Source organism: Dromaius novaehollandiae, chromosome 19 (assembly GCF_036370855.1).
Source record: "Dromaius novaehollandiae isolate bDroNov1 chromosome 19, bDroNov1.hap1, whole genome shotgun sequence".
Taxonomy (NCBI): Eukaryota; Metazoa; Chordata; class Aves; order Casuariiformes; family Dromaiidae; genus Dromaius; species Dromaius novaehollandiae.
In genome coordinates, this window is record NC_088116.1 from 1815859 (window position 1) to 1843366 (window position 27508).

Sequence of the window (27508 nt, forward strand, 5' to 3'; positions counted from 1 at the left end):
GCAGAATGGCAGAAAGGGAGAGAGGGCAAAGAGGATTCAAGAGAAAAAGAGATTGCTGTGAAGAGAATGCTGAACAACAGAAAAGTAACGTTGGTCAGAGAGAAGGGCAGTTATCCCAAGATAGAGGAGCAGCCATTACTGCCAAAGTACACACTGGAAAGCTCAGCACTGCCAGACTGGGGATGCCAGGAGCCCAGGGAAGTGGCGAAAGCTTGAACCTCTCCTCCTGCCAGAGATAGAGACCGTGTGGGGAAAGAACCCGGCAGGCTCTGGGATTTTGGATGGACTTTTGTTAATTAACAGCTTACTGTCAAGCTTTAGTAAAATCAGAGGATAACATAGGAAAGTTATGAAATACTCAGTGCATGGTTTGGAATACCTTTGTCCGAATTTTGTGTTGTACAAAATCTATTAATTTATTAACAACAGGAAAACTGTGTAAAATATATGCCTTCCTGAACTCTGACTTAAAACAAGCCTCTGCTCAGGGTCATCCTTCAAATCAAATGATTATCAGCACCGACTAGAAGAGGCAGGACCTGATCCCTATTGTTAAGTAGGAGTTTAGGATTTCTGAACTGGATTTTGAAAAGCTACTAAAAGGCCTGAAAAGCTTTTAAATGAAAGTTGCATGTAATTTGGCTGCAGACTCAGCATTCTCCGTTTTGGAGAATGGAGAACTCGGACCTTGGTGGTAATCTTCCTAAAGAGGAAAAAATGTAAAGCAGGATGGATTATTGACCTGAGAGAGAATGGACTAAAGGTTCGACTCTAACAAAAAGATATTTAAAAAAGCACTGGGAGCTGTGCGCTCAGTGCTCATTGAATTACTTTGGGAATTGGGTGAACAAATGCCTGAAACTCTTTTGAAAAACTTTAAGACTAAATAGTAGATGAAAAGACTTCTGAGGCAGAGGTTAAGCAGCACTAAAGTACAGCAGAAAGTGAAGGTGGTCCAAGTGACCACCCCACAAGTTAAAGGCTTAGAAAAACTTCATATACAAAAACATCCCATCCAATCCCCACCCCAGTCTTGCAGCAAACTGTTAAGAGTGTATGGGGTCTTCTGTATGAGGCTATGTACTGCAAACATTACAAAAAAAATCTCTGAGCAGTCTTTGCCCCTCTCAGTCTCTCCCTGCCACCCTTGTCATTTATCCCTTCTAGTGAAATGCCACTGTGCGTGGCGGCTTCAGCCGTTATTTTATTTCAGGTATGTGTTGTTTGCCTGGTGACTCCGAGTAATATTGGCACAGTTCAGCTGTTTAGTATGGGACTTTTGGCCCTGAAGCGTTTGCAGTCTAAACAGACAAGACAAACAACGGCTGGGAGGGGAAACAGGGAGGTGAGGCCACTTTCCCAGGGTCATCATGGCGCGGCCAGGAGCGTCATCTTCTGCCTCTCCCGCAGGCACCTCGTGCACTGGACTAGACTGCCTCCCCTCGCCGCAATTCTGAGTTGTTGTTTCCCTGTCCCCTTCTCCCCCATTGCTCTTATCCACCATTGCTTATTGTGAAAACCAGAATTTGTTTTCCATAGATGTCATGAACAGATGGGAGTTTGATACCTAACGGGTTAATCTGAAAACAGCCTGCTGAAAGAGGATGTTGTGGAAAAGTTGCAGAGATGGAATATCAGAGATAAACTGGATTAATTTTTTTCCCTGCGTTCTTTTGGTCTCTTAGGGATTTTATCATTTTTGGACCACATCTTTGTGGTATAATAAATAGAGCAGATGGCCTAATGCATGTGGTGAATTCAGTGTTTTCATGATGATTAGCTGCACAGGAATAAGGCAGCGAATTCAGTGTTTTCATGATGATTAGTTGCACAGGAATAAGGAGAGACGGGAGGTCTGGGCTTCTTAGGCTCCAAAACATTCCTTCTTCGTGAGCTAGCTGTGGGTATTGTACCTTGTAAGGGAGCTGCTTTTGGCTACATCTGTGCTAAATTTACCCACTGAAGTTACAAGAGCTGTTAGCTCAGATGGCTTTAGGTCATGCTGGGAGTTTTGAGCTTGAACTCTCCTAAACAACGACAGTAGAGGAGGGTCCTTGGTAGTACGGAGAAAGTAATCATCTTCACTGGAAAATCGGGTTGATTCAGAAATCTGAGCTCTCTTGGAGACTGCGTTTCGGCGTACTTCTCCTCTCAGGAAACATAGCAGAAGCCAGTGCAGTTTCCAGCCCAGCCTGTGTAATTCTCTGTGTGCCATTCACTCCCAGAGCCCTGCAAGGTCTTTCTTGGTCTGTGATGCTTCCCCACGGATGTGCGCATTATTTATTTTCTTCTAGCCTGTTCCTGCTCATCCCTGTATCTTATCTGTACTGAAGGTTAACTGAAAGCTTTGCACTGGGATTATTCGCTAAAAGAACTTGTACCTGCGTTAATGCCACTTTATACCAGCCTTTCTCACTTCAAGACACTAGTTAAGCAATCAGTCTATGTGTTTATTCTTGTGTCCTCATTTCCATCCTTCTTTCTTTATCATGCAGGAGACTTCTCAGGATGTAAAAGTGACATTGCTGGAATGCGTGAAGAGACTCAAACCTGTTTGCTGAGAGCAGTTCGTAAGGTGACATTGCCCATGTCCACCCTGGAGGAGTCACAGAGGTACCAAAAATAAATGGAAAAACTTCCTGACAGTGGAGTGCACTGTTCCAATAAACAGAGTAACTGACAGTCTGATTATCAGAGGCAGGAGAATTGGACAGTTGTGGAACAGTGTCTATTTCTTTTTGGTTTGTTTACGAAAACAAACATCATGGTAAATGGGAGTAAGAGCCAGGAACTTTTTTTTTTTTTTTTTTGACCTTTCTGAGCATCTGAAATAGGAGAAGACATTAAAATTGTCTTCCAGGAGTGCAATTAAGGTACCCTTTTCTAAAGTGCTTTGACAACCTGAGCGGGGATATACAGAAGGACAAAATCTTACCGTGTAAATGGTAAAGAATACTGTAGCTCTAGTGCAGCATGTGAGATATATTAAGAAACAGGACTTCTCTTCTAGCAGTATATTGCATATTTTAATTAACTAAAAGTGTTTTTGAGAGGTGAGATAACGTGAAGCAGAGCAGTAGTTCCTCCTTCAACTGACTGCTGGTAGGCTGAGGCCCAAGAATCATATTAAACAGAAAAAGTGCTCTCAGCTCAATGTGCATATGCTGTGAATGAGCAAGAAATTCTAAAGTTGACAGCGGTCTGTTGGTCCAAGAAGTTTTACCGATGAGCTAGAAGACATGGTATTAAGCTGCAGGTTAGAGGACTTGTATTATTCTCCTAGATATATTGTATGAGTAGGGCAAGTTACTTGGTTTTCTTATGGGTGTTTATATAAACTCTTTGAGACAGAAATTCTCTCTCTCTCTCTGCATGATTTTACAGAATGGGACCTTCTCAGCCAGAGTCTGAGCCTGCTATTATAGTAAAAATGAGAAAAGATTGAAGGCTCAATTGAATGGCAAGTTATAATCGTTACTTGTTAATGGTATCTTAGCATCCTAAAGGGTAACTCTATCTGATGAGACAGACTACACAACTCAGGAACAATTCCAGCAATGCAGAAATTAGGCCAACCTTGAGTTCACTGTATCCCCACCCTAATATATGACAGCATAATCTCAGATATTACTAACATCTATTGCACAGCTATTTCACTCTCTTGTTTAAAACCTTTCCACAACATACTAGTTCTATGTGCTCCTCTTCAGCCTGTGTTTTCTCTGAACTCAGCTGCCGTTAACTTCCATGTGTTTGAAGGCATTCAGACTCCTTCCAGGAGGAGCATAATGCCTGGCAGGCTCAGGCACTCAGTCTGCAGTGTTTCCATGTGATTTGAAATGACAGTCTCTTCCACTCTACAGTGAAAAATGTTACTGAGCTGTTTTATATTCCTTTGGTTTAAATTCCCTTGCTCTGCTCTGTAATTATAGCTGGTTATTTACAGTGGTGCAAGATGCCATGTCTGTCATTAGAACCAGGGTTAAAAACTTTGCTTTGATTGATTTCATTAAAACCAGAGAGGATACGAGGTCTTGTGGCCAAAGCATGGGACCTAGAGTCAGAAGAGTTATCTTTTCTTCCTAACTTTTCTACAGGTTTCTTAGGTGAATTTGGACAAGCCTTAAAACAAACTTAAATAAAACCAGCTCAATTCTGGAATAGTTACATTGTGCTTTGAGATAATGAGATACTAAGTCTTAGGAGAATTGCAAAATATTATAATTGAATACTGAATTATTTTGTGGGTCAGTTTCTTTTCTACCCTGTAGATTTAGAAGCCTCCTACATATAAGCAAAATGTACCTTGAGAGAATAGTATAAATTAAGACGTAAGATGTTAAGCCAGAGAAAATTAGGCCTGGTGACATATGGGTAATTTGCGAGGGGGGAAAAGGGGGAACAGGGACAGTCCTCTTTGGCAATCGTAAGGTGCAGTTTAACTGAATGAAGAAACAGTCCTCAGCACAAATTCCTGCCAATGCTTGATAGGGTTTGAACAGAGGTCCAATCCTGGCCCGCTTCCTGTTGAATATACAAAAAAGGCATTCAGAGCTTCAGTATTCATCTTTTCTGCCACCTCCTCCTTCCCCAAAGCAGCACAGGCAGGCAGCCCAGACGCTGTTTGAGAGATGATGCCTCTTGGCCCCCTTCCTTTGCCAGCACAGCTGCAGACTGCAGGCAGACATGGCTTTGCTCTTGTTTGGCTGCTGAGAGCTATACTTCAGTGCGCTCCGTTTGTTTGTTTGTTTGTTTTGCAAACCTGCTCCCCTTCCTTCACAAAGATGCGAGATTCCTAATTTGTCTTTCATCTTCAGAGAGCTGTGGTCTGACTAGCTGTGCTGATCAAACAACACTCAGCACTGCAGTGCTGTCAAATGAGACAGCCACCTTGTGAGAAAATTTATTTTGCTTTGATATAGAGGAGGAGGATCTAACCAGCTGATGTTTTGGTCTGCAACAAGCCCTGTCTGCCAGATCCAAAATAGCCTTTGTTGGACTGGTTATTCTTCTGTCCTGCTCTTTGTTCCCTGCTCCTGATAAGTACTGCACCGTTACATATTCCAGCCAGAGCCTGTTTAGGATGAGAAGCTAGGGCTGAGGGCCATAGGGCTGGTCTCTTACCAGCTCCTCAGCAGCATATATTGTCCTGTAAAAGGGCCTAGGAGTATTTAATACACATACAAGCCAGCAGAGCTGAATGCCTGCTCAGTTGGTAGCAGGCTGCACCCGACAGAGCAAAAGTGCTGCCTCCGCAGATGCAAAGGGGACTTGCATCGTCTCATCAGCAGACGGGAATACATTAACCCAAAACAGGGCTACCACTGGAAAGTCGATGCGAGACCAGAGTCACATAACTCAAAATAAGGGCTGTGACTTGCCTGACACTGAATGTAATGGATCCACAAGATAGCAGGGAATATTCTGAATCTCTTCAGTCCCATACACTTCTATATAAATATGATTTATTTATTTATTTATTTTTAATATCTGACCTGGGACACTGCAGCAGAAACCAACAGTAGCTTCTCTGAAGTCAATAGTGTTACTTTTAGCTGGTATTACTGATGGTGTACTGTGATTCAGGGTCAGTGCGCCCTGTGATGATTTAGTGAATCAGAACAAGCAATCTGGCATCATGTGGTTTCATTCTGAAAACTGTGTTGTTAATTATTCAGTACCATCCCAACTCGTCACTGTCTTAATCCACCAAAATTCTTGAGTATCAGACAACTTCTGTGGGGCCCTGGAATGATTCTCCTCCATTTTCCAGGCCCTCCCAGCTGATGTCATCAGAATCCAGATTCCACAAATCTCTGACTCAGTAGAGCTGTGAGGCAAATCCCTTTGTGCCCTAAATATGGGCATTTTTTGCATCAGATACTAACTAGGACACTATATGCCTAAATGTAGAATACCTTAAAACAGATACTGCTCTCTGGGTTCCCTTACAAAGAACTAAGAATAAAATCCTGGTCTCGTTAGTACTGGAAGGAGACATGCTCCAGAAAAGGGCGTTTTCCATAACTGGCATAGATGAGCACCTATCATTAATATTCTCTACACACACAAAAAAAAGTACAGAGAATTAGGGTAAAATTTAAAAGCTGAAGAAAAATGAAGGAAGGAGACATAAGCAGCAAAGATTCCAGGCAAAGGAGCAAAGGTCCATTAACAACCAGAGGTAAAAACAGTGTTTAGAAAGTGTTTAGAAAAAGGTTTACTTCACAGAAATGGGTAAACTGAGCTACTTTCTTACCATAAGTTTTATTCTTTCTTACAAACATTGTATGCTGCAGGCTACCTAGAGAGCTCTTTGCCTAGAAAATGTCAGTAGCTGGTAATACCACTTCTACAGGCACATGCTAATCCAATTTTAGGAAAAGCTAGCCATATCGAGCCTTTCAGTAGTGTCATCTTCTTTAGTTCTGGCTCCCCCATCAGATCTCTGCTTTATCCAAATTTCTATAATGTGGCACTTGAGCAGTGTCCAGATTTCTGCCTGTCATTTGACAGCTTAGCTAGATCTGTGTAAATCTTAGTGCTAGTCTGCAGACAGTTTCCGATGGTTGTAAGTAAAACAGTCTGGGAAGTAGACATAATTACAGCAATACAGACTCCTAGTGCAAATAGAGCTATAATCATATAAAAGTACCTTATGTCAATACAGCTCATTGCTCTGAATTAAAGGAATAAGCTCTAGTAAGATAGGCATATTGATACAGTTTAACTGTTACACACTAAAGGTTTTGTTTCGTTATATCAATTTCTGAACGGATGTGGATACAGAGGCAACAAAATGGTGATTGTTGTAATTTACTTCCGACATTACTTTTTTTCTCCACTGAAATGTCATATCTGGTTCTGCGATCAACCAGACAGGGTCACTTCAATCAATCTGACTGCTTTTAAGGAAAGGATCTGCTCTCTGCATTAATGTAATTGCACGTTATTTGTGAGAGTCCTTCCATCGCTTACTTCCTGAAGGTCTGGCACAGAGATTCAGTTTTGTAATTTGAGTACTAAAGAGTGGCTGGATGTAATTATGTGCTCCATTATTCCGGCAGCCTATGTAAAATGAAAAGTAAAAGCTCAGTTTTGCCATTAGTACTTAATAGGTAGCTGGTGCAAGCAGTACAGTGGGCAGTATGTGTACAGGTCTAAGTTCAAGTTTAACTAGTACCTGTCAAGTTTGACTAGTGTCTGTCAACTTATACTGTGTATAAATGCTTCACAAAAGGGACTGAAGAGATTTCTAGCTGTTACATTCATTATATCTCTCCTGAATTCACAAGTTATATAGATAAGGTATAAATAAGTCTTGACAATAGTAATAGGTTCCCCACTAAAGGAAAGTAGGATTTGGGGGGAGCATCATTTACCTTTTTGCTAGACATCATTTTGGTGACCGTAAACAGGGAGAATGAGTTTTACATGCTCAGAACTACAGATGGATTTATTGGCTGCAGGAGAAATGTAATTATGGCTGAACATCCTGTCTCACAGCAGCTGTATGCTGCCTCTAACATTTTGTGAATGGGCTGTTCACTAGAGTTTTGAACTGGAAAAGACTGTTGTTAAATAAAGACACAGGAAAGAGGAAGTATTCTTGCAAGACCTGAACTTTAAGCCCATATTCAGACACGAACAGGAGGTACATATGTATTCTAATTCAGTAACATAATGTAAGTTAAAAATGTGCTTTAAATGTGCTATGAATTCTGCTCTTCAGTCAGGCATCGTATGCTGTAATAGTAATAACCATTTGTACTCCCACAAACAGGAAATAATTACACTGAAGATTTAAGGCTCCCCATGGCTTTGACTACTGGTTGTTGTTATCATTGTTTTTTAGATGAATACAGCAATTTAGACTGAAGATCAAGGAGATTTACTAGATTTTGTAATTACCAAATTTTGCATGGGATAGTCTCTAGAAGAGTTAAAACAGTATTCCAGGGCCCTGGTCCAACACTTTAACTTAAGAACTGTCCTTTTATCCCTACTGAGGCTAACAGAAGTTCACACACAGAGTGCTACGTTATATAGGTACAAGATATTCCGAGTAAATCTCCCTAGCTGGTAGCTAGTTAAGGGACCTAGCTGATCCCTAGCTAAGTAACTAGTCAAACTCACTGGCACTTATCACCTGCTAAATGCAGAAAAAAAAGTTATATAATGCCATGGAATATTAAAGGATAGACTGTGATTCGTTACTAAAGCAATTAGATTACGCTGCAGCTCCACAGAATTTGTTAATCACTTGTCTTTTGTTGGGTACAGGCCATTTGGCTATGATCAGCATTTTTGTTCAAAGCTATTAATGATGCTCATTAATCATGGTTCTCCTGCATGTCAGGAAAGCTTCTAATGACGAAGGTGTTTATATTTTTTACTTCTGGACAAAATCCTTGTATTGGGCTTGCTGCTGTAGGAGAGAGCACTTGCTGTGAAACTCTCTCACAGAGCTAGTAAACATCAGCAACATGCCTGCAAAAAAGCCCTCCATAGGGCCAGCTGTAAGCATCAGCACTGTCTATAGCTGACCAGGGCAGTGCAGATGGGAAAGGGACTGTGGCTTCTCTGTGTTCTTTGCTAATGTCAAAGCTTCTGAAAGCCAGGTTGACTCCTGGTCCTGGTCATCTCTCCAGGTCCTTCCCTTCTCAGCCTTAACCTTTTCACCTACAGCACGTGCACCTGCTTAGTCAGACAAACCCTGTGCTAAGTGACATGCCCAGTGTCACTCAAGAAACAGCAAAGCATCAGGTCCATCCTACTGGAGAACCAGTTCAGAGTTTTAATCACAAGGTTTCCTTCCTCTTCTCTGATGTAAATATTATGGGGAAATTTTGAAGAAAATGAATGAGTCTGCTAGTCTTACAGATGTCCAGAATACCAGCCCCTGCAAGAGGAGAGGACTCCCTTACTATGCTGCAGCTTTACCAGAAAGAGAGACCAGTTTTCTTTCAGCTGAGCAGTGTCTGTTCTGCAGCTCGTATGACAGAATCAGTGTATAATGTTATGTCATAGCGTCATGTGATAGCGCCTGGTCATGCCCTGATGCAACAGCGTATGGTATAAACATCCTGGGTCACCACGCTCAGTTTGCAATGCAATTAGGAGGCTGATAGCCGTGTTTGTAGGTATACTCGAGACAGTTTTAAGTGAGGGCACTTGGATACCAGTGGCAATGAAACAATGTCACTGCTCAGGAAGAAAGCGTGTGCTGAAGCCTTTGCAGCAAGCTCCAGTTTGCCTGACATATTCTTGTGCCACTTGCCCTGGTTATGTAATGCTGAAAAACATCTAATGGTTTATGATTACTGTTGCAATGCATGTTACAGCCTTCCTGCAATTACACCCACAATTACAATGAAGATGTATCGGCCAACAGAGAGCAGAGCCCTCTATTTTGCAGGATATAGTGTAGACCTATAAAAACTGGAGCTGTTGCATGAATTCAGACTAAAGGGTCTCTGTCTCTTCTGGTCTGTCATCAGTGAAAGAGAGGAAGGAAGGAATAAGGAAGGAAATGGGATTCAGAAAGGAAACTTGCAGTCCTGGAATCTTTCCATGATTTTTTTTCCCCAAGGAATTAAAATTGCTGCTCAAACAGCTGAAGTTATTCATTGTGAAGAATCCTTAAAGGTACCCAGTACTCTTACACTGGCTTTTCTGCCAGTTCCTTCCAATTCAAGAACCACTTCTTGATTTGCCCTTTTGCTGCATCCTATCACCCTATCACAACACAACATCTTTGCATTGCTTTGTAAGATGTTGACTCCAAAGAAATGAAGTTTGTTGGTGTTGCCAAGTAATACGATAACGCGAGGATAGATCTTGATGACGTAGTGCTTCCTCTCGTATAGCAGTAAATAGAAAATGGGTAAAGCTACTTTTTGATGCTATATTGTCCAAATTAGAAGTGATTAAACTCTACTAATTAGTGTTTATCCTCACTTATACTGCTAAGTTCCAAGCCTGTGTTCTTCTGGAGACAAATAAGTTGCTCTCTGAGGGTCTGGTGAAGAGACAGCCTTTCCTAACAGGAAAGGAATTGAAGTGGGAGTCAGGAGACTAACATTGTACTCATGGCAATGTTACTGACTTGCTCTGTGAGCAGTGAATTAGTCATTTCAACTTGTGGTGCTTCTGTTTGCCCTTTCGCCTTTTGCCTCTTTTACCATTTAAGGTTGCAAGGGGAAGGATTTCTTTTTAATCTGCATTTGTACTGCACCTAGCATGAAGGGATCCTGATCTCAGTGGGACTGCCCATAAGCTACTGCAATGTAAACAGCACATTGTACAAGAAAGAGCTCTGTTTCACAACTTTGTTGTAAGTGTGATAAACTGCCACATGGAAGCTGGGGAGACAGAAGCTTACTTTGCCCGATTTATGTCTGTGAATCTTCTAATGTTTACACTGCAATTGGAATCTTTTCAATGTGAATGTGATAAAGCCCTCTATGCCACAAAGCAGCTCAAACAGTACCCTTCTGGTCTGTATTTGAAGCATGTACTGGCATGATTATGTCAGGAAAGGGTGTAATTTTTTTCTTTTTTTACTGAAATCTGTGTGCCAATGAAAGCTCTGATAAAGCTGTACTGCTGTAAAAGTGCACAGGACTGTGTAATATTTTTGCTTTCCAGAATAGGAATAATTTTTTTTACCAGTAGAACTATTTCTGTACATGGGAGGAGAGGATGAATTGTCCACTTTAATTCTGCCAGCTTAATACAGCAAAGTATTTTAAGAGTAATTCCATTACAGGATTGACAGGGAGGAAGCTCAGGTGCTTCATAGGTGTAACAGAAGAAGGCATTTGAGACTTCGTCTTCTTTCCTTTCTGTCTGAGCAAGGAAGTATTTTTTCCTCTTGCCTTCTCACTCCTTTCCTCTGGAGCTGGCTTTTCCTGTCATGCTGCATACTCTGGAAAGAGTTTGGCATTCTTCCCTGCCCTTTGCAGCTCTGGAATGTTTTCTTCCTATTTCTCAATCTCTGTTGTAATTACAAGTAAGGCAGAGGTGGTGTCTTTGTTTCACTGTTGCTTTTAAGTCACCTGATGGTATTTAGGAACTTTGTGGACCTGCAGTACTGCACGATTACCCTCACAATACAAAAACAAAGAGTATATTTGCAAATTGGATTAATGAGTGCCCTGCTTCTTAAAGGGTCAGGTCCAGGTTTAAGGCAACAATAGTTACTGGTGGCCAGCAGTTTGATTCGCCAATATTCACATTGTCCATGTGGCCAATTAATTAAAAATAAATAAATAAAGGACTGGACCTATGTTTGAATACTGGCTAAGAGTATACCAGGAAAATGCGAGCGTAAACAGTGTTCCTAAGAGCTCCGTGGCTTTGAGGTCTTTCACAGCGCCAAGTGTGCTGTTGCTTTAAGATTTAAGAATAATTAGATGTCCAGTGTTCTCAGAAGCAGGAAACAGCCCTCACCATGTCTGATAGATCCTTTCTACTGTCTTTTTTTTTTTAGTGACCTTATCTATACAGAAGAAAAGATGGTGGAAAGTGATACCATCGGCCTGCACTTTGCTTCCTTGAGTCCCCTGGAGTAGGTTTAAAGGACTTTACCAATAGACAACAGATAGGCAGTTTATGATTATTTTAGATTGAGATCTTATCATTGTTCCCAATCAGGTCACAATTTGCCATTGATAAAAGCATTGCAGAAACAGTGACAAATACAGCAATGCCTTCAAAGACAGTAGCAAAAATAGAATCACTGGTTGCTTAGCAAATATCTGTAAATTTAGCAAATATGCATTTATCATCTACCATCCAGGTAATGGATCACCCTCAATTCTAATTAATTTCAATGGAGTTAAAAGTTACCTTCCTATTTTTCTCTTCCTAATGTTTCTCTATGGATTTTCAAATAGTAATATTGGTACTTCAGTGTCCTAGAGGTAATCTACAGTAAGCTTCACTCTCAATTTTCAGCTCCATTTAACAGCACCTCTCCAACACTGCATCTGAGGACTCCGTGCTGTTCAGCATTATTTGGAAACCCAGCAAACTAGCTTTTGTTGTATTCGGAGGGCAGCGCAATACATCATCAGTTCAAGCTGCTTGATATGTATTTCAAATAAGCTTTTTTTTTTTTAATTTTAGAAGAGCTCATGTGGGTTAAGCAGCAGTAGAAATTAAATAGGGCAGCATAAGTTAGTGGCATGACTCATTGGAAGGAAATAAAGCAGCAGTTGGTAAGAATTGTTCAGTAACAGAGTCTTTATATTCATAAACTGATACAAGCTAACATCAGGCTTGCAAGAAAAGAAACAGAAAACTAAATCCCAGTCTTGAGATCTTCCCAGTTCTTAAAGACTTAGCTTTCCACCAGGCACTTCTTTCCTGCTTCTCTTTACAGCCCCTCTTGTGCACCTGATTGTTTAAGAAGAGGGAGGAGGAAAAGGCGGCTCTCTTTGGTGAATGGGGTGATCCAGTGGCATTTTTACATGCTGCACAAATATCTGACTGTGTTTAAAGTAAATTAAAATAATAGTACAAATAGACCAACTTTGAATTTATGCAGATCTTGGCTAACCATTAACTCATATCTGTAGAAGTAAATAATATGTATCTGATACCAATCATGTTGTCAGTATGGAATTGGTCAGTAGAGCTGAGACTCTGAATGCTGTGTAAAGACAGACATGCTTTAGTGATGTGCAGATGTTATTGAATCCAACTCCTGGCTCTGAGATGATGTGATTATAATCTCAACTCAGTTGATCTAAATGAGGAATAATTCCAGTGAAGTTAATGGAAATTACACAGCATTTTATATAGTGTAAGGGGGGAAAAGTATTAAACCCAGTATTTTATTGTGTCTTCGAGCAAGTCAGGACTAATTTTAATTTCACAGTTCATCTGAGTAATGGGCATTTGTGTGAGACCTCTTGAGTAGGTTCATCTGGGTGAGAGTAGCCTTTGGCACAGCCTTACTTCATTTAGCTCACCTTTGTACTGCAGGTATGTGTACAGTCTGACCACAAGGCACTGGAAAGCTCTCTATAAAAGAGCATTCAAGCAACTATAATATGATGTTACTAAGAATCACGCATTCTGAAGTAAGGATGAGGCACTGCCCAAAAGGGCTTTGCTCCTAGGGGATGCAGCGTGCAGAGCAGCAGAGGCCTGTAAGGAAGCTGAGAGGGGAAGGTGTAGCATCCAGCTACATAGTCTAGCTGTGGGCAGAGGCCGAAATAGCCGTATTAACTCCTAATTAGGGGAACTACATTGTCCAAGAGCTAGTCGTAGAACTGCTACCACTCTGGAGAACCAAGACTGCTTTCCCCTTGGAGCTGTCTGCATAAGCAGTTAAAATGTCCCAAGCCACAGACACAGCTAAAACAAAGAGAACAAGTGCCTCTGGTCATGACATGCAGATGCCCGTCTGGTAGCCACCCAAAGCTTTGGCTAGAGGCAACTGTCCCAAGCGGCAGTAAGACACGAGCAATATAAGATACAGATACAGATTAAGAACATGAAAAATAATTAATGCCAGCACAACCAAGAGAAGGAGATGGTGTTTGTGTTATTTATAGTAGCAGCCAATATGAGGAGTTAATGAGGAGTTAATCTGCACCTTTGCAGTAGTACAGCTGGTATCTTTAAAATAGTCTTGATTTGCTTTGAAGGAGAAAAACAATGCTTAATTGTTTCAGTGTAATCAGGAGCAAAGCATAATCTCTTTGCCTGAAAGACAGAATCTAATGAGGACACCTTACAGTGAAAGAGCACCGAGTGCTAATGAGTGGCCTGCAGCTCCTGCTGCCTTTTTCTCTCTCCAGGTCGGATCCAAATGATATTCCAGACCTCCAGCTTTCTTTCTATGAATAAAAGTCCTGCCCCTTTCTATGAGATCACCCAGAGAAGAAGCCAGAAAATATCTGTCAGTACTGAAGTCACAAGGCCTATCTGGCATTCCTTTCCTGTAAAATCTCCCCTTGTTTTGACTCCAGTTGTATGATAAACAAGTAAGGAAACAATTTCAGGGAGAGGAAGAGATAACCTTGAATTATCCTTTGGGGCACTGTGATGGTCTAGGCAGACCTGATTAGTCATCCAGAACAATTAAAATATTATTTTTGATACTTAAGTAACATAACCTCTGCAGATAACTGTAATATCTGGTAAGGGCATTGCTTGATAGGGAAAGAAGTAGATACACAAAATGATCTCATTCCTGTGAAGTTTTTAGAACATAAACATACACACTGGGAATCATTGTAATAAGCAATCCTTAATTGAAGTTTGACAAAGGGCTTATGTTTTATACCTCTAAAATAAAATGGCAGGCACTAAGTTAATATATCTCTATCCATTTACAATTCATGGCATAAACATCAGTTTCAGAAAATACTCTGCTCCATTAGTTTCTTTTAGAATATTTGGGCTCTTACTATAATGTCTTGCACTTCTTCATATCAGATGAAGTATCGTGGACTAAACTCCTGGTGTTTTGCATCCAAATTTCCAAAAATCCAGATTTCTACTACAAGAGGAATTATTTGCCTTCAAACTGCAGCATTTATAAATAGACGCTGTGAAATAATTTGCTACAGCTTTAATTATGCCCCCTAAATCTGTGCTGCCCCTGTGCTGAATAGACTTTCTGGGATAAAAAGTTCCAGTGTGAATATTTTGTATAGAATCTCTTAACCTCTCTAAAGCATAATCCATCATTCTGTGATTACCATTAATTTAGTTAGTTCATTTGCTTGCTCTGTTCATATTTAACAGATGCTAGTTCAGTCAGGGAGAAAGTGGGAAGCAGGGAATAATATAGCAAATACATGGTCTAAAATTTCTTCTTATTTTGAAACCTAGCCAGCACATTTCAGACAAGTTAATAAGGTAAATAGCATAGAAAGAATATGAAACTCCCACAATTTATCAGACAAAAATAAAAAGAACTATTTTCCTTTCCTTTAGGTAAATCAAACTTCAAGGATATCAGTGGCCTCTAATGCCCTCTAATGGACAAATCTGTTGGAGCAAAGTCCTCATAAGAAATACATTATGCGAAGGGGGTGAAAGAATCAAGTGTCAAAATGGAAAAGGAGCTGTAGCTTTGCCAGATAGGCTGTACAGCTTTCACTGGGAGTCTGCCAGCTCTTAGATTAAAATCCATGTTTAAGGGGTTGGTAGCTTAGAGATATTAAGTCACCTCTTACCAAGAACTTGGCAGATATGATCCTTTCTCCCTTCCTTCCTCATTTAATCTAAGTTTGTTTGTTTAGCTTCACTTAAGAACAGTATGAAAGTATTTTTGCCATTGGTCGCAGATTTGAACATCTCCAGTACAATCCCCCATTTATCAGGAGTTCACACCAAACGTATGCCTTACAGAAGAATGCTTCTGAAAGTGATGGTAGGTTTCTGGAAAAAAAAAAACAGAGAAATAGAAATTTAAAAGTATCACTTAGCATCTTGGGGCCTTTGTTGGAATGTTTGACAAATGCTGGTGAAAAACAGAAAGCAAGATGGGAGGAAAGAAGAGGAGAAATAGAAGTATGAAACAGAGACTGTAGTGAGTAGAGTTAAAAGGAGAAGTTAATAAGCAAATAATTTGAGTTGAAAATACAAAGTAGAAAAAAGGAAAAAATAAAGATATTGGGAAAAACAACATATTCTCTGGCAATAAGCCAAGAAAAGTGTTACCTCCAGAAAAGCTGGTTCAGGCATAGTAAAAGAGAGAAGATGCCCACGTTTCCTGAGAAAATTGTAGATGATATCTAGGAATCAACTGAATCTCAATGGGTAAAAGATATCAGAAAGAAAGGAAATGCCTTCTGCTTAAGGGCTTCTAGCTTTAAAGCGAATTTTATTAAAAGATGTTAAATGATGCTATCTAACCGCATAAGATTAACACGAAGCTAGTGAGTCAAGAATTAATGTGGATTTTACTGCAGATCTGGGCAGGTCATTTGCTGTGTGTGGCTCAGTTTTCTCATCTGGTTCCCCATCTTCTTGCTAAGGCAAAAGGCAAAAGTGCCAGAATACCTCAAAGGAAGTGATTCAAGTGTCATTTTTTGGCTTGACTAGAATCATCAGTGCTGGGAAATGTCATGAGAGGGGCTGCTCGCACGTAGATGAATTTCCAACTTTTACTTCTATTGGCTTGGCTCTTTTGGCTTTAGTAGTTCTAACCCTATGCTGAGAAGGAGTAGAGGGCATAGCGGGGACTTTCCTCTTACGTGCGACTCCTACCACCATTGCCACTGCTGACACCAACAATGGGAAATTTTTGGTGAGAAAAAACATTGGCATTCACTCTAAAGCCTGACAAGAAAGTAGGGGTTATTTTGTGGATGTGGTGCCTTAGGCTGTAATTTCTTATTTGAGTTTACACATAAGCTTAAAGAAATGGATTAAGAAGCTCATGCTAAGTGTCTTAAAAAACACACCAAAATAACCAAAAAGCACCAAGCGATTGTCAAGAGATGCTAAAGAAATGGTACTGCAACTCAGAATTTATGTGGAGCTTAGGAGCTTGGAATGATTCCTCTTCAAGTAATGTCCAACTACCAGTTATAAATTGTCACATCTGATTGTTGGAGGACAATGATAGTTTTTTCATGTGTCCAGTAGACAGGGTCTAACACCAACATTAATAGTAGGGACACTGTGTTTTCTTCCAAACATTCTTGAATTCTATTTGTTAACTTTTATTAGAATGCAGAAACATAGACCATCACACTGCTTTTTGTCTCTTGTTAAGATGTGCTGTTGGCTATAGCATACAGGTATAACTGCCTAAGCTAAGGCAGCTTTCAGTCATGCTATTTGGAATTTTAGTAACTCTTCAAATGCCAATGCCACATCCCCTGCAGTATGAAAATTACCTTGCTGCTCTTTGTACTCCTCTGTCCCTACTTTTGTGAGTATTCTTTTTCTAGGTAATAGGTCGTTTTTCTGGGATAGTGAATCTTAAAGCACTCTGTACTAAGCCTAGTAAGAAGAGGAAACAATTAAAAGGAAGCAGAGAGCATAGAGAAAGATAAATCTTGACCATATAGTAGTTGGGATTTTCCAGACAGTTTAGGGGAAACACTATGAGAATTTCCAATATCACCTAAGCTTCCCCCACGTAAAATCAGGGAAGACTTTAGAAAGTTATGATTTCTTTTAAGGAACAAGTTTGCTTTGGGGAGGGGAAAGAAAGAAACAGGAAGAAGCCCTGTTTGTTTTGTTTAGTAAATTATGAGGGGAAGAAATATCCTATCTTTTTCTTACTAAAGTCAGGGGTTCCCAAGATGCTTTTCTCTTAGCTAATCTTACCACCCCTGATTTCTTTCTGGCTTTTTGAGACTTGTTTTTCATAAGCCTATCCGTAAGCTGAAGCCTTTTCCTGCCCCCCAGATGAATGATTATTGTTTAGATCTGGCAGAATGTAGAGATTCCTATGAAGATTTTAGCTTTACTGCTGTAAGTGAATGTTATTCTTGCCTGATTGCTATGGGATACGTAGAAGTCAAATATATAAACAGCTCAAAAAGGAGATTTGACAAATTTGTGGAAATTGTTATCTCAGGAAACTCAGTATTGGCTGTTTTCAGATACGTGGCATACCTGTACATGGAATAAAAGTCACTAGGAGCTGGGAATCTCTGAGAACAGACCCCCCTAGCCTTATCCTGTTTTTCAGAGTTTGAAGTAACCATTTACCTTTTCAACAGAACTGTTGGGAAGAATACTGAATGTTTATAAAATGATACAGTGATACACACTGCTCTTTTGCTGTTGTTACTGGCAGAGACTTTCTCTGTGCTCAGACATATAAAATATGATTAGAAAGGTTCCATTGACCAGCTTGATTCTCCGTCCAAGACGGTTAAGATTTCAGTAATTAAGCAAATATACGTATCATATATGTTTGTTGTGGACATAAATATATTTAAAAGCAATATAGTAGAAGCCTTGTCTAGAATGTAACGCAACATTTATTTTTAAAATCTTTTTGAAACATATTTATGCTGAGCATTATAATGCACTCTAATGCAAAGGAATCAATAGCCTTTACACCACAGCTAGTTTATTGTACACAGCAAATGAATAATACAAAATTCAGTGCACTTAACAGCCCAATATTAGACTTCATAATTTGTATAAATCAGAATGCTTTTTGCATTTCCTGAAAGATAGTACCACAAAGTGTACAGACAGAAAACTACTGTTTATTCTTCAGCCAATTAATCGTTTTTTCTTAAATAAAATATTTGCAATTGATTTTCATCTTTGTATAAACATGAAATATTAGACATAAACTTGAACTCTTGAAAACTCTTGAAATACTAGACATAAACTAAGTTCCTGAATTTATTACTAGTATGCAAAGTAATTGTTCATATCGTAAATCTGAATTACAGGAATTTCACTGTCCATTATTTACACTTAAAGTTACCTCAGAATACATTTGATATTGCTACTGCTGATGATAATTAGTATGTATTATGATAATAGCAATAGTCTCTAAGTTAAATTAAGGGCCCTACTGGGCAGAGTAGAAGTTCCATACACATACTAGTTTAAACAGTAGGCAGACAAGGTTGGAAGAAGGTAGTGACTCCTATAAGTGCACATTTTACCACAGTGCCTTATTTTAGGCTCAGCTGTGTTTTTATTACCCACTAACCTGTTTTTCCTAGTGTTATTACTGTAAGTTATTTACATCACAGATACTGACTCAGGAATTTTTAAGAAATATCTTTACACAAATTAAACATTAATTTTACACAGCCTGCTTTACTGTTTTTCAAATGTTTTGAGTTTTTCTTCCATATTCGTCTAAAAGGAAAATGAGATCTGTCCTTGCTTCAGCAGCTGAATTGTTCATAATCTATTCTTTTTAGTCAGTCTAATGTGCAGTATCAGATAGCTTTTATTTTCAGTGCTTTAGAGTAAACACAGTGTTTTTCCAAATTGAGATGGTGGAAATCACGACTGGTTCAACTGATTTCAAACCTGGTTTATTTTACTTTAAATACTGAATCCAATCATATACCTGAAAAAAATGCACAAATTAAATCCAAGCAGAGAATGTTACAATGTAATGTTATCTCTGATATGCAGATTAAGACAACTCTGCTTAATTGATAGCACTTTTTAATTCAACCTACTAATTCATATTAACATTTCAAAAATCTGTGTAGGATAGTACATGTTGCACATTTGACTGAAGTGGGATTAAACAGAAATTGAGAATAGTTTGTCATACAGTACACTATTTTGACATGCATAATTTTATTTTTATATGTCAGAATATATGAACTGCACCTTAGTAAAGGGCCTGATTAAATTCCATCTATTCCAATAGGAATTTGACAACATCGAACACTAAGTATAAACTTTGAAGGTAAAGAGAAGTAATGCATATTTCATCAGAGTGATTCTGTCTTGGATGAGAAGTGGAATTACAGTCCCTCCCATTTGCTTTTCCCCTGTAAAATTTACAGATTTGCAGATTACAGCAGGATGGAATAGAAAGTTTGCTGTATTTGCATTTTAAATGTTATCTTAAAAAAGATGCTTCATGATAATCCATCTAAACACTGCATTAATTATGCTTCAGAGAAACATACAAAAGTAGTTTTCTGGTCATGGACTAAAGAAATCTGGACCTGGAGGTAAAGAAAGTCCATTTTAGTCTCCAGTTCTTCACTATGCATTTGTCAACTTTAAATCCTACATTCAAGGGATCCTAGATCAATTTTGTCTTTATTTACAGAATTTTAACTTGACTCTAGCCTGAAAAGTCATTATTTTGTGCTTCTGTCTACCCAGAAGGAAAACAAATTAACATTCCTCTGAAGGAAACTGGAAGTGGATGTTTGTTTGTCTTGTTTTCCACATATCCTACTTTTCTGAGTCACAAAGAGTAAGCAATTGGCTGGGTACCGTGTAACTGGTTTGGAAAGAGTGTGTGTGTGCTGCATTACGTATCTCCAGTTACTGCTAGAGTTCTGTAGTGAAGTCTTCAGGTGTAACAAAAGCCGTTAAACTCCAATAAGCTAATTTAATAAAGAATAACCTTTTTTTTTTTTTAAACTTTGTTAGGGCTTTCTGCCTCTGTCTCTCTCTCCCCCTGGCTTTGCGGGAATACAAGCAGCAGTCAGTGAATACGCGGTAGGGCTGAGAGGGAAGCGGCCCCTCTCCCCGGTTTGCCCGTCCGCAGCCCCCGGCGCACACGTCCCTGTTCGCCCTGTGAAGGGAAACGACCCCCCAGCGAGGCCCTCCCCAGGGCGGGGAGCTCTGCAAAGCACCGCACCCTCCCCGCTGCAAGGACGCCGCCGCCCGCAGGGGACCTCCCGGCCTCCCGCTTCAGGAGAGCGGCTGTAACGGAGCGTCGACGCCGCAAGGCCGCATCCCCTCAGCACCGCCGCCGCCGCCACCACAGGGCGCCGCCCGGCCGCGCCACGCCCCCCCCTCGCGCGCATGCGCCACGCCGCCGCGCGCGCTCCCGCGAGCCCTCTGCGGCGCGCCCCGGCGCGCAGGCGCAGTCGCGGCGCGAGGGCGGGGGGGGGGTGGTGACGCGCAGGCGCGGCGGCGTCGCCGCGGCCGCGCAGGCGCCGCCCGCCGCCGCCTCTGTCTCGGCGCTCCCCCTGGCGCGGGCGGCCGCAGCGCTGCTGCTCGGACGGGTGGGGGCGGCCTGGGCGCCCGCTTCCGGTGTGGTGTCATGGCGGCGCCTGGGCGCTGATGGCCGCGGGCAGCTGAGGGCCCGGAGCTCGGCAGCGATACGGAGACCCGCCGCCCTCGCCGCGCTCCTCGCCTGCCGCCCTCCCCGCGGGGACCCGCCCCCCTCGGCGGCCGGGCGGGCGGCGGGCCATGGCGGCCCACAAGCCGGTGGAGTGGGTGCAGGCCGTGGTGAACCGCTTCGACGAGCAGGTAGCGGGGGCGGCTGTGAGGAGCGGGGCGGCGCGGGGAGGGGGCCGGGCCGGGCCGCTCCCCGGGGGCCTTGGCCGCCGGGGCCGCTTCCCGCTGCCCTGCGGCCCGTCGTCCCGGGGGAGCCGGGGCGGCCGCGCCCCCCTGCAGCCGCCGCCGCCTCGGCGCGGGGTGGGGCCGGCGCCCCTCGCGCCCCTTCGCGCCGACCTGATGCCGCCACCGGTGCCTGGGGCGGGGGGCCCGGCCTCCGAGCGCCGCCCCGGGCGCCGCGGCTTTTCGCCTCGCTTCTTCGCGGGGGGGCGGCGGAGAGGGCTCGTTCCTCTTCGGCCCTGCTCCCCCGCCTCTTCCCGACGGGCGCTCGCTTCTCCCCGTCGTCCCTGCGCTTCGCGCTTTGCATCATCCCGCTCCGCGGAAGGGGATCGAAGCCGGGGGATGAGGTTAAGCAGGGCTGCGGGAGGCTGCGGCCGGGCGCCTCCACCCCCTTCCCCGTGACAGCGCCGGGTGTCCGAGCGGAGCTGCGCCCGCGCCGCTGGGAGCACCGGGATGCGCGGGATGGGGAAGGGTCTGCGGTGCTGCCGTGCTGGATACCTCATTCTGCCGATAAGCCACAGGCACTGGCTTTTGGAGAAGGGGATTCACTGGGGGGTTTCTGAACGGAGGGAAGGGAGGTTGCTTGGCCTTGGTCTCTGCGCTTCTCTGGTCCACAGGCAGGAGCTGCTCGTCGGGATGAGGTGGCATGACTTTCCCAGGGGGGCCAAGCTTAGCGCTTAGGCTGTGCGTTCTTACTTCCAGGACGCTTTCCTGACATGTAAGCGGGGCTCGGTTTAGGTTGAAGGATCTGTTTGTGTGTTGTCTGTCTCACTTCGCTGTGCTCTGAGTAGATCCTTTGTGCCACGGGGGAGACAGCTCTGAGACCCTGCTCAGCGTAACAGCTATCAAAAACGTTAAGCTGGCTAAACAGAGAGGATTTTGTTCACCTGCCGTAATCATGTCCCCTTTAGTGATGTTTGGCTTTTAACAACCTGCAGAAAGGTTGTGGCCTGGTTGAATAAAAATAAGATGATCTGTTTTACATTTATTTTAAAAGTTCTGTAAATGGAATTTTGTTTAAAACAGGTAAATACCAAACTTTTCTATTTTATTACATTAAAAATGATGGAGATTTTTCCAATACATGCTAGGCATGATATTTGCATAGTTAACTTCTCCCCCCCCTTATCTTAAGTCACAGATCATTTTTTCCATAAGCTTAAAAGGCATGGTACTGATTATGCTCCCAGTAATGCAAGAAAATGTTTCTTTGTGTACTGGTGTTAAAGGCCCTAGGCTTTGTCGTTTGCTTTGTTATGTATATTGTAGAATTGGGCTTGCCAACATCTGTTAGGAGTTAAGAACTTAAGCTTTTTAAACAGAAGTATTTTCCTATACACTTCACAGAATAATTATGGATAGGTGTATAAGGGATCCCCTCTTCTGTTTTGATAGAAGGCAGGCTGTTCTGATTTCTGCTAAACACTGGAGCTGCAGGCAAAATACATATCAAATACAGTATTGACTATTGAACTCAGTGTTGTTTGCGTGATAGATGCTATTTACAATATTTTAATCCATTTATTGAATATTTGTGTTTTACCAGCACAAAATATTTTTCTTTATGTTACGTCATTTAGTGGATGAAAGGGGCGAGGATGAGATACTAATCTCTACTTCTTTGTAAGAAGTTTTTGCTCTCATTGATTAATTTCAGCTCAAGGTTCTCAATTTTGTTTGCTTTTGATGCCTTGTTTCCTCTGCCTTGCCTAGTCTGACAGTGATCTTCAGAGTGGAAAGGTGACTGTTCTTAACCGAATTCCCGAATGCCAGGTTATTGTGACACTCGTGTGCTACTACTTAATGTGTTATCTATCAGCGGTGATGCTTATTTGCTTCCTCTAACTCCTTACTTTTATGTCATTATTGAGTAGTCACGTGGTTATTTGATAAGTTATCTACTACTTATATTTTAGATTACTCACTTCAGAATCAAATTTATGCTTCATGCAAATATATTCAATATACTGCACATTATTTTAGTAGTGATGATGCATTTTTGAGTTCTTACATGTTATGCCTGCCTTTCTTAATGCAGGACCTTTTGTTTCAGCACCGAGGGAGCTAGACTGCTGCTACGTATTGTATCATGAGCATGTTTGAATAAGGAAGGGGAGCTCGTGTTTGTTTTGGGTTGGGTTGGGTTTTTCTGCGGGGGAGAGGACTTAGAAATTTTGAAGGTTTCCTCCTTTAGAAAGGAAGAAAATGTAACCATTTTTCAGTGAAATTTATAGACGTAGACAGGCTCTCCATTCATTTGCTAAGTGCTTGAATTCATTTTAAGACAGATGAAACAACAAACTGGGAGAATGCTAATCTGTACTGAAAACAACAAAATTCAGTGCAAACCAGTCTGTTCCTGTCTACTCTTGTTTGTTGTTATAAATGCCGCTTTAACTGAAAATTTGCTTTTGTATGTATGATTCTCTGGGCTTCAAATGACTGGCAAGCGTAGATTTATAAATTAACCAATGGCTGGCTTACTGAATACATTTTTCAAATATAGTGCCAGTCTTGCTCAGCTGCACTCACTTCTGAGACTTCAGCTCCTGCAGTGCTCTCCTCTCTGAGCTACCCTTGAAGACTGCTTGAAGGTTTCAGCCGGTGCCGAAGGAAGCTATTGACCATACATGTGAGACTAGATCACGCTTTTTATATAGCACATGCAAAATCTCTTCACTGATTTTCTGTGTAATACTAGTTATGATAATTTTTGAAACTTTTAATGCTCTAAATATAATTGTGTTGCAGTAGCTGTTTTAGCAAAATTGTGAGTATTAGCCACAGTGCTTTCCTATTCAGCATCACCCCTTGCCCCCTTTGTAATATGCTTATGTTAGGGAGTTGTTAAAGGCTTGGTTTGGTAAGCTTTGCCTTCTATCTAAGCCTCTCTTTCTTTGTTTAACATTTAATTATTTGGAGTTAGCTGAATTTTTGCTTTGTTTGAAATTTTTTCCGTTTAGGTTGATCTGAATTTGGTCTCTAAGGCTCAAGGTAACCCTTAAGATACTTGCAATTTTAGGTCTATATGATCTATTTTTCAAAATTTTGTAGCTTTAAATACCTTCTTTGGCTAAAACATGCCCATCTCATAGATAGCCTGCAGTGGATAACCAAGAATATTCAGGCATAATCAAGTGTTTGTAAAATAGCTGTTTTTTCCTATGGAAATGTTCCCTTATTTTAGGTACTCTATTTTTATAGAATTTTTAAACATAAGTGCTACAGCTGAAATCATGAGAAGGCTGATACAGTAATAAAATAGTTCTTCTAAGCATACTCACAGAAGCCTTGCTGCCTAAGCCATTTAACTCTAGATTGTAGTAAGGACTATCAGATACAATAAAAGGTACTAATCCTATATAAACTTGTGGTGACTTAAGCAATTATGATATGCTTTAAAGAAAGAAGCCCTTTATTACGTGAATTATGGTTTAGACTCCCCATTTATGAGATACGGTTGCTTTCAGTTAAGAAAGCTTTTGTAAAAATTGAAAGCCACTAGGAATGTTCCATTCTTAATTTCATTAAAAGGCATTAAATTAAAGCAAATATTTCCTCCTCTTCTTCCCTCCCCCTGCAGTGTTTGAAACCTATACAGAATCAGAGACCTGAAAAAGCACTGACTGCAGACACTGGCTTTGTGTTTTTCATTGCTGTTTTTCATCTCAGCTTTTTTTTTAAAAAAAAAAACAGTAGTAGTAATAGATACATATTTTAATGCAGTTTACGTGATCTTTGATGACTGTAACAGAATGGAATCCTTTGCTGTAAAGGTAAGGCTGATCTGTGCAGAAGAAAACTTTTTTCCACAACCAGTCTCAGTTTGAAATGGATTTCCACAGGAGCCAAGAACCCAAACCAACTGTGATGCTACTCTAAACACAAAATGTGCTTTTTCATTTTTCTCTAACATAAGCCTGAAGCAGCTTAGCTCTTATTTTTTCTAAAACAACATATATACTAATATATTTCAAAACAAAATGCTCTACTGCACAGAGCTGGAGATCCTAAAGAATAGGTAAAAGAATGGTCCACATGCAACAAGTGTTACGTGAGTTCATTAGTGAGCTGCTGAAAAGCATTGAGATGCTATGATGATCCTTACTTGCTGAACTGAACAGTTCGTGTTAACAGTATAGGTAAATATACATTTGTTCACAGTACAAATTTTTTGTTAACCTTTTGAATTTTTTTTAGAGCAACATATGAAAATTATTTTCAGAGTTGAGTGTTCTTCAAAAGGCTTAATTCACTAAATAATATCTATTTAGAAGGCGGTGCAGTGCATGTTTATAGTTGGGGGAAAGATACTTGTTGATTTTTGAGATATTTAGCTGGTTCTGAAAATGCTGATGCTGAGGAAAGAATGGTACTGTGCAAATTTTTTCTCTCTCTCCAATACATCTCTGCGTTACTGTCTACTGAAGGAGTTCCAAGAAAGGGTTTGAAAGGGAAAGGTTAGGTATGTCTCTGTGCTGTTAAAGGATAGCATTAGAGGGTTTTTTCTCTAGATGCTATATTTGTTACTTACTCCCGAATCTGGATAAAACATACAAGCTCCAGGTGCATTCAGACATCTCAGGCTACTCGCTGAAGATGATGAGGCAGTGGCAGGCAAGCTGAGAATTTCCTTGCCCGAGGCGAGTCACCTGGAGTGGCCTGTCGCCTTCCCCTCGCCAGAGCTGATTTCAGCCTCACCCTTCGTGAGGAGGAGGTAGCGGAGGCAGCGAGAGGGCTCTGCAGGCTTTGCCACCACTTTGAAGCTCAATCTTGAACATGCTGAATTGTAGTGTAGCTGTGTGCAGTTGGATAGTGATTGTTTTCTCCATTAAGAGATTTCTCAGAGCAGTGATTTACATGACTATAGTGCTGAACCTGCGGCAGACTATGTTGATCTGTGAAACTTTGAATTCCTCATGTTCTGCAAAGAACACACAAAAAAGTTGAAATGGTGACTTCTGTTGAGGTGATGAAGTACTTTACACTTGTATAAAACGTACTTTACAACCTCTGAAAGTAAGGATTTTAAAGACAATCTTTTGCAAAAGATAGATGATTAAACTTGGTGTTTTTCAGCTACAAAGAAGAATCCATGGCTTAATGATAGCTTTTCTCAGCTGGCTGAGTGCAATATCCTAGAAATGTTCAAGACTATCACTTTTTCAATTTCAAACAAAATTTCAAAACAAAAATTCAAAAAACAAAATTTCAAACCAATGTCCGTGTAAGTTTAGCAACAGATTATACCATTTGCTATCAAACTAGAGGATACCTGAAAAAAATGCTGGCATCTCTCCTGCACACATGGAAAAGATGCAACTATTCCTTCATGTAAGTGATGTTTATGATCAGTGAAGGATTCCTTAACTATTTTTTGTAATAAAGGCACATCAGGCTGTGAAGTGAGGCCTCTCACAAAGATACTGCAGTCTTGCATGCTCTCGGTTACTACGCTGCCTTCCGCTTTTTGAACATCTGCAGAATTCTACAGTAACACTTACTCTAAAGTTTTAAAGCCAGTTTTTATAATTTTACTATAAAGATCTTGTTTGGTATTCATGTTAAATCTTTTTCTTCTGGAATAACCAAGTACTGTATTGCTTTTTCAATTTTAAATTGGCAAAGTTATTGCCTCACAGTCTGAAGAGGCTGAGATGCTTTTCTCTGCAGAAGCAGAGGTAAGAGCGATTAGGCGCAGGAAAGTGTTGGGGTTTTCCCTCTTCAGCAGTACGGCAGACTTTGCGGATACCGTTGTAGAGACACAGTGATGGCCAGATGATTTGAAGCTACTAGGCACCATTGTAGAATGGTTAATAATTTATGCCGGATTAATGCATAGAGGCTTCAGTAAGTTAGCATATGCCAAACTGTGAGGATGTTGAAAAAGCTTTTGGAATACTGTTTCAGGAATATTTTTTAAGATGTTAGCAGCTGACCCTGTGGTATGATTCTGCTATTTGTCTGAGTTGGCCTAACTGAATTTTTTTCTTAAACAATACTTTTCTGAAGCTTATAATTCACATTTTTCATGAAGATAGGAGAAATTCACATTACTTTAGCACACTGTGAGAGGAATTTACATCTTTTGGATAATTAAAAATATTGAGGTTTTAATTTTGTTTTAAATGGGGACTGATTTAGCTGGATTGGTTTTAACAATCTTGTTTTCTTGAGAGGTGGTGGTTCAGCACTCTAATATTTGTAAGGTTTATCTGTTATCATTGCCTTTTGGAAATGAAGATGCTCTAATGATCTGGTGGGATCTGGCTGTTGCTTTTTCTCCCACTAATAAGAATTTGTTACCTCTTTGCATTTAGTATTCCTTGTGAGAATCATTAGGTTTCAGGACAAGTACTGATAGCAGATTTGAGTGAAATTATAGATAGATCAGCAGTGCTTCCTAAGCTGAAGTCAGAAATGCGTTTCTGGAAGCAAAGGTGACTTAATGTCTCTGTGTGGTCAAATAATGTGTTTTAACAATTGGGAACAACTGGGGATACAGATGTAA

At 41.0% G+C, this 27508-nt stretch overlaps 1 protein-coding gene across 3 annotated transcripts in view; it reads left to right on the top strand.

The window, feature by feature from the left end:
* The window catches only part of NF1 (neurofibromin 1), a 179053-nt gene that overhangs the window by 46713 nt on the left and 104832 nt on the right, over positions 1-27508 (top strand). For 2 of the 3 annotated variants that reach the window (XM_026106924.2, XM_026106931.2), the window contains exon 1: positions 20562-20910. In XM_026106924.2, the coding sequence (XP_025962709.2) occupies positions 20851-20910 (60 nt within the window). In that variant the 5' untranslated portion in view covers positions 20562-20850. Of the gene's footprint in view, positions 1-2495; positions 2614-20561; positions 20911-27508 lie in introns of those variants that run through there. The other variant, XM_064523066.1, reaches the window with a different exon arrangement.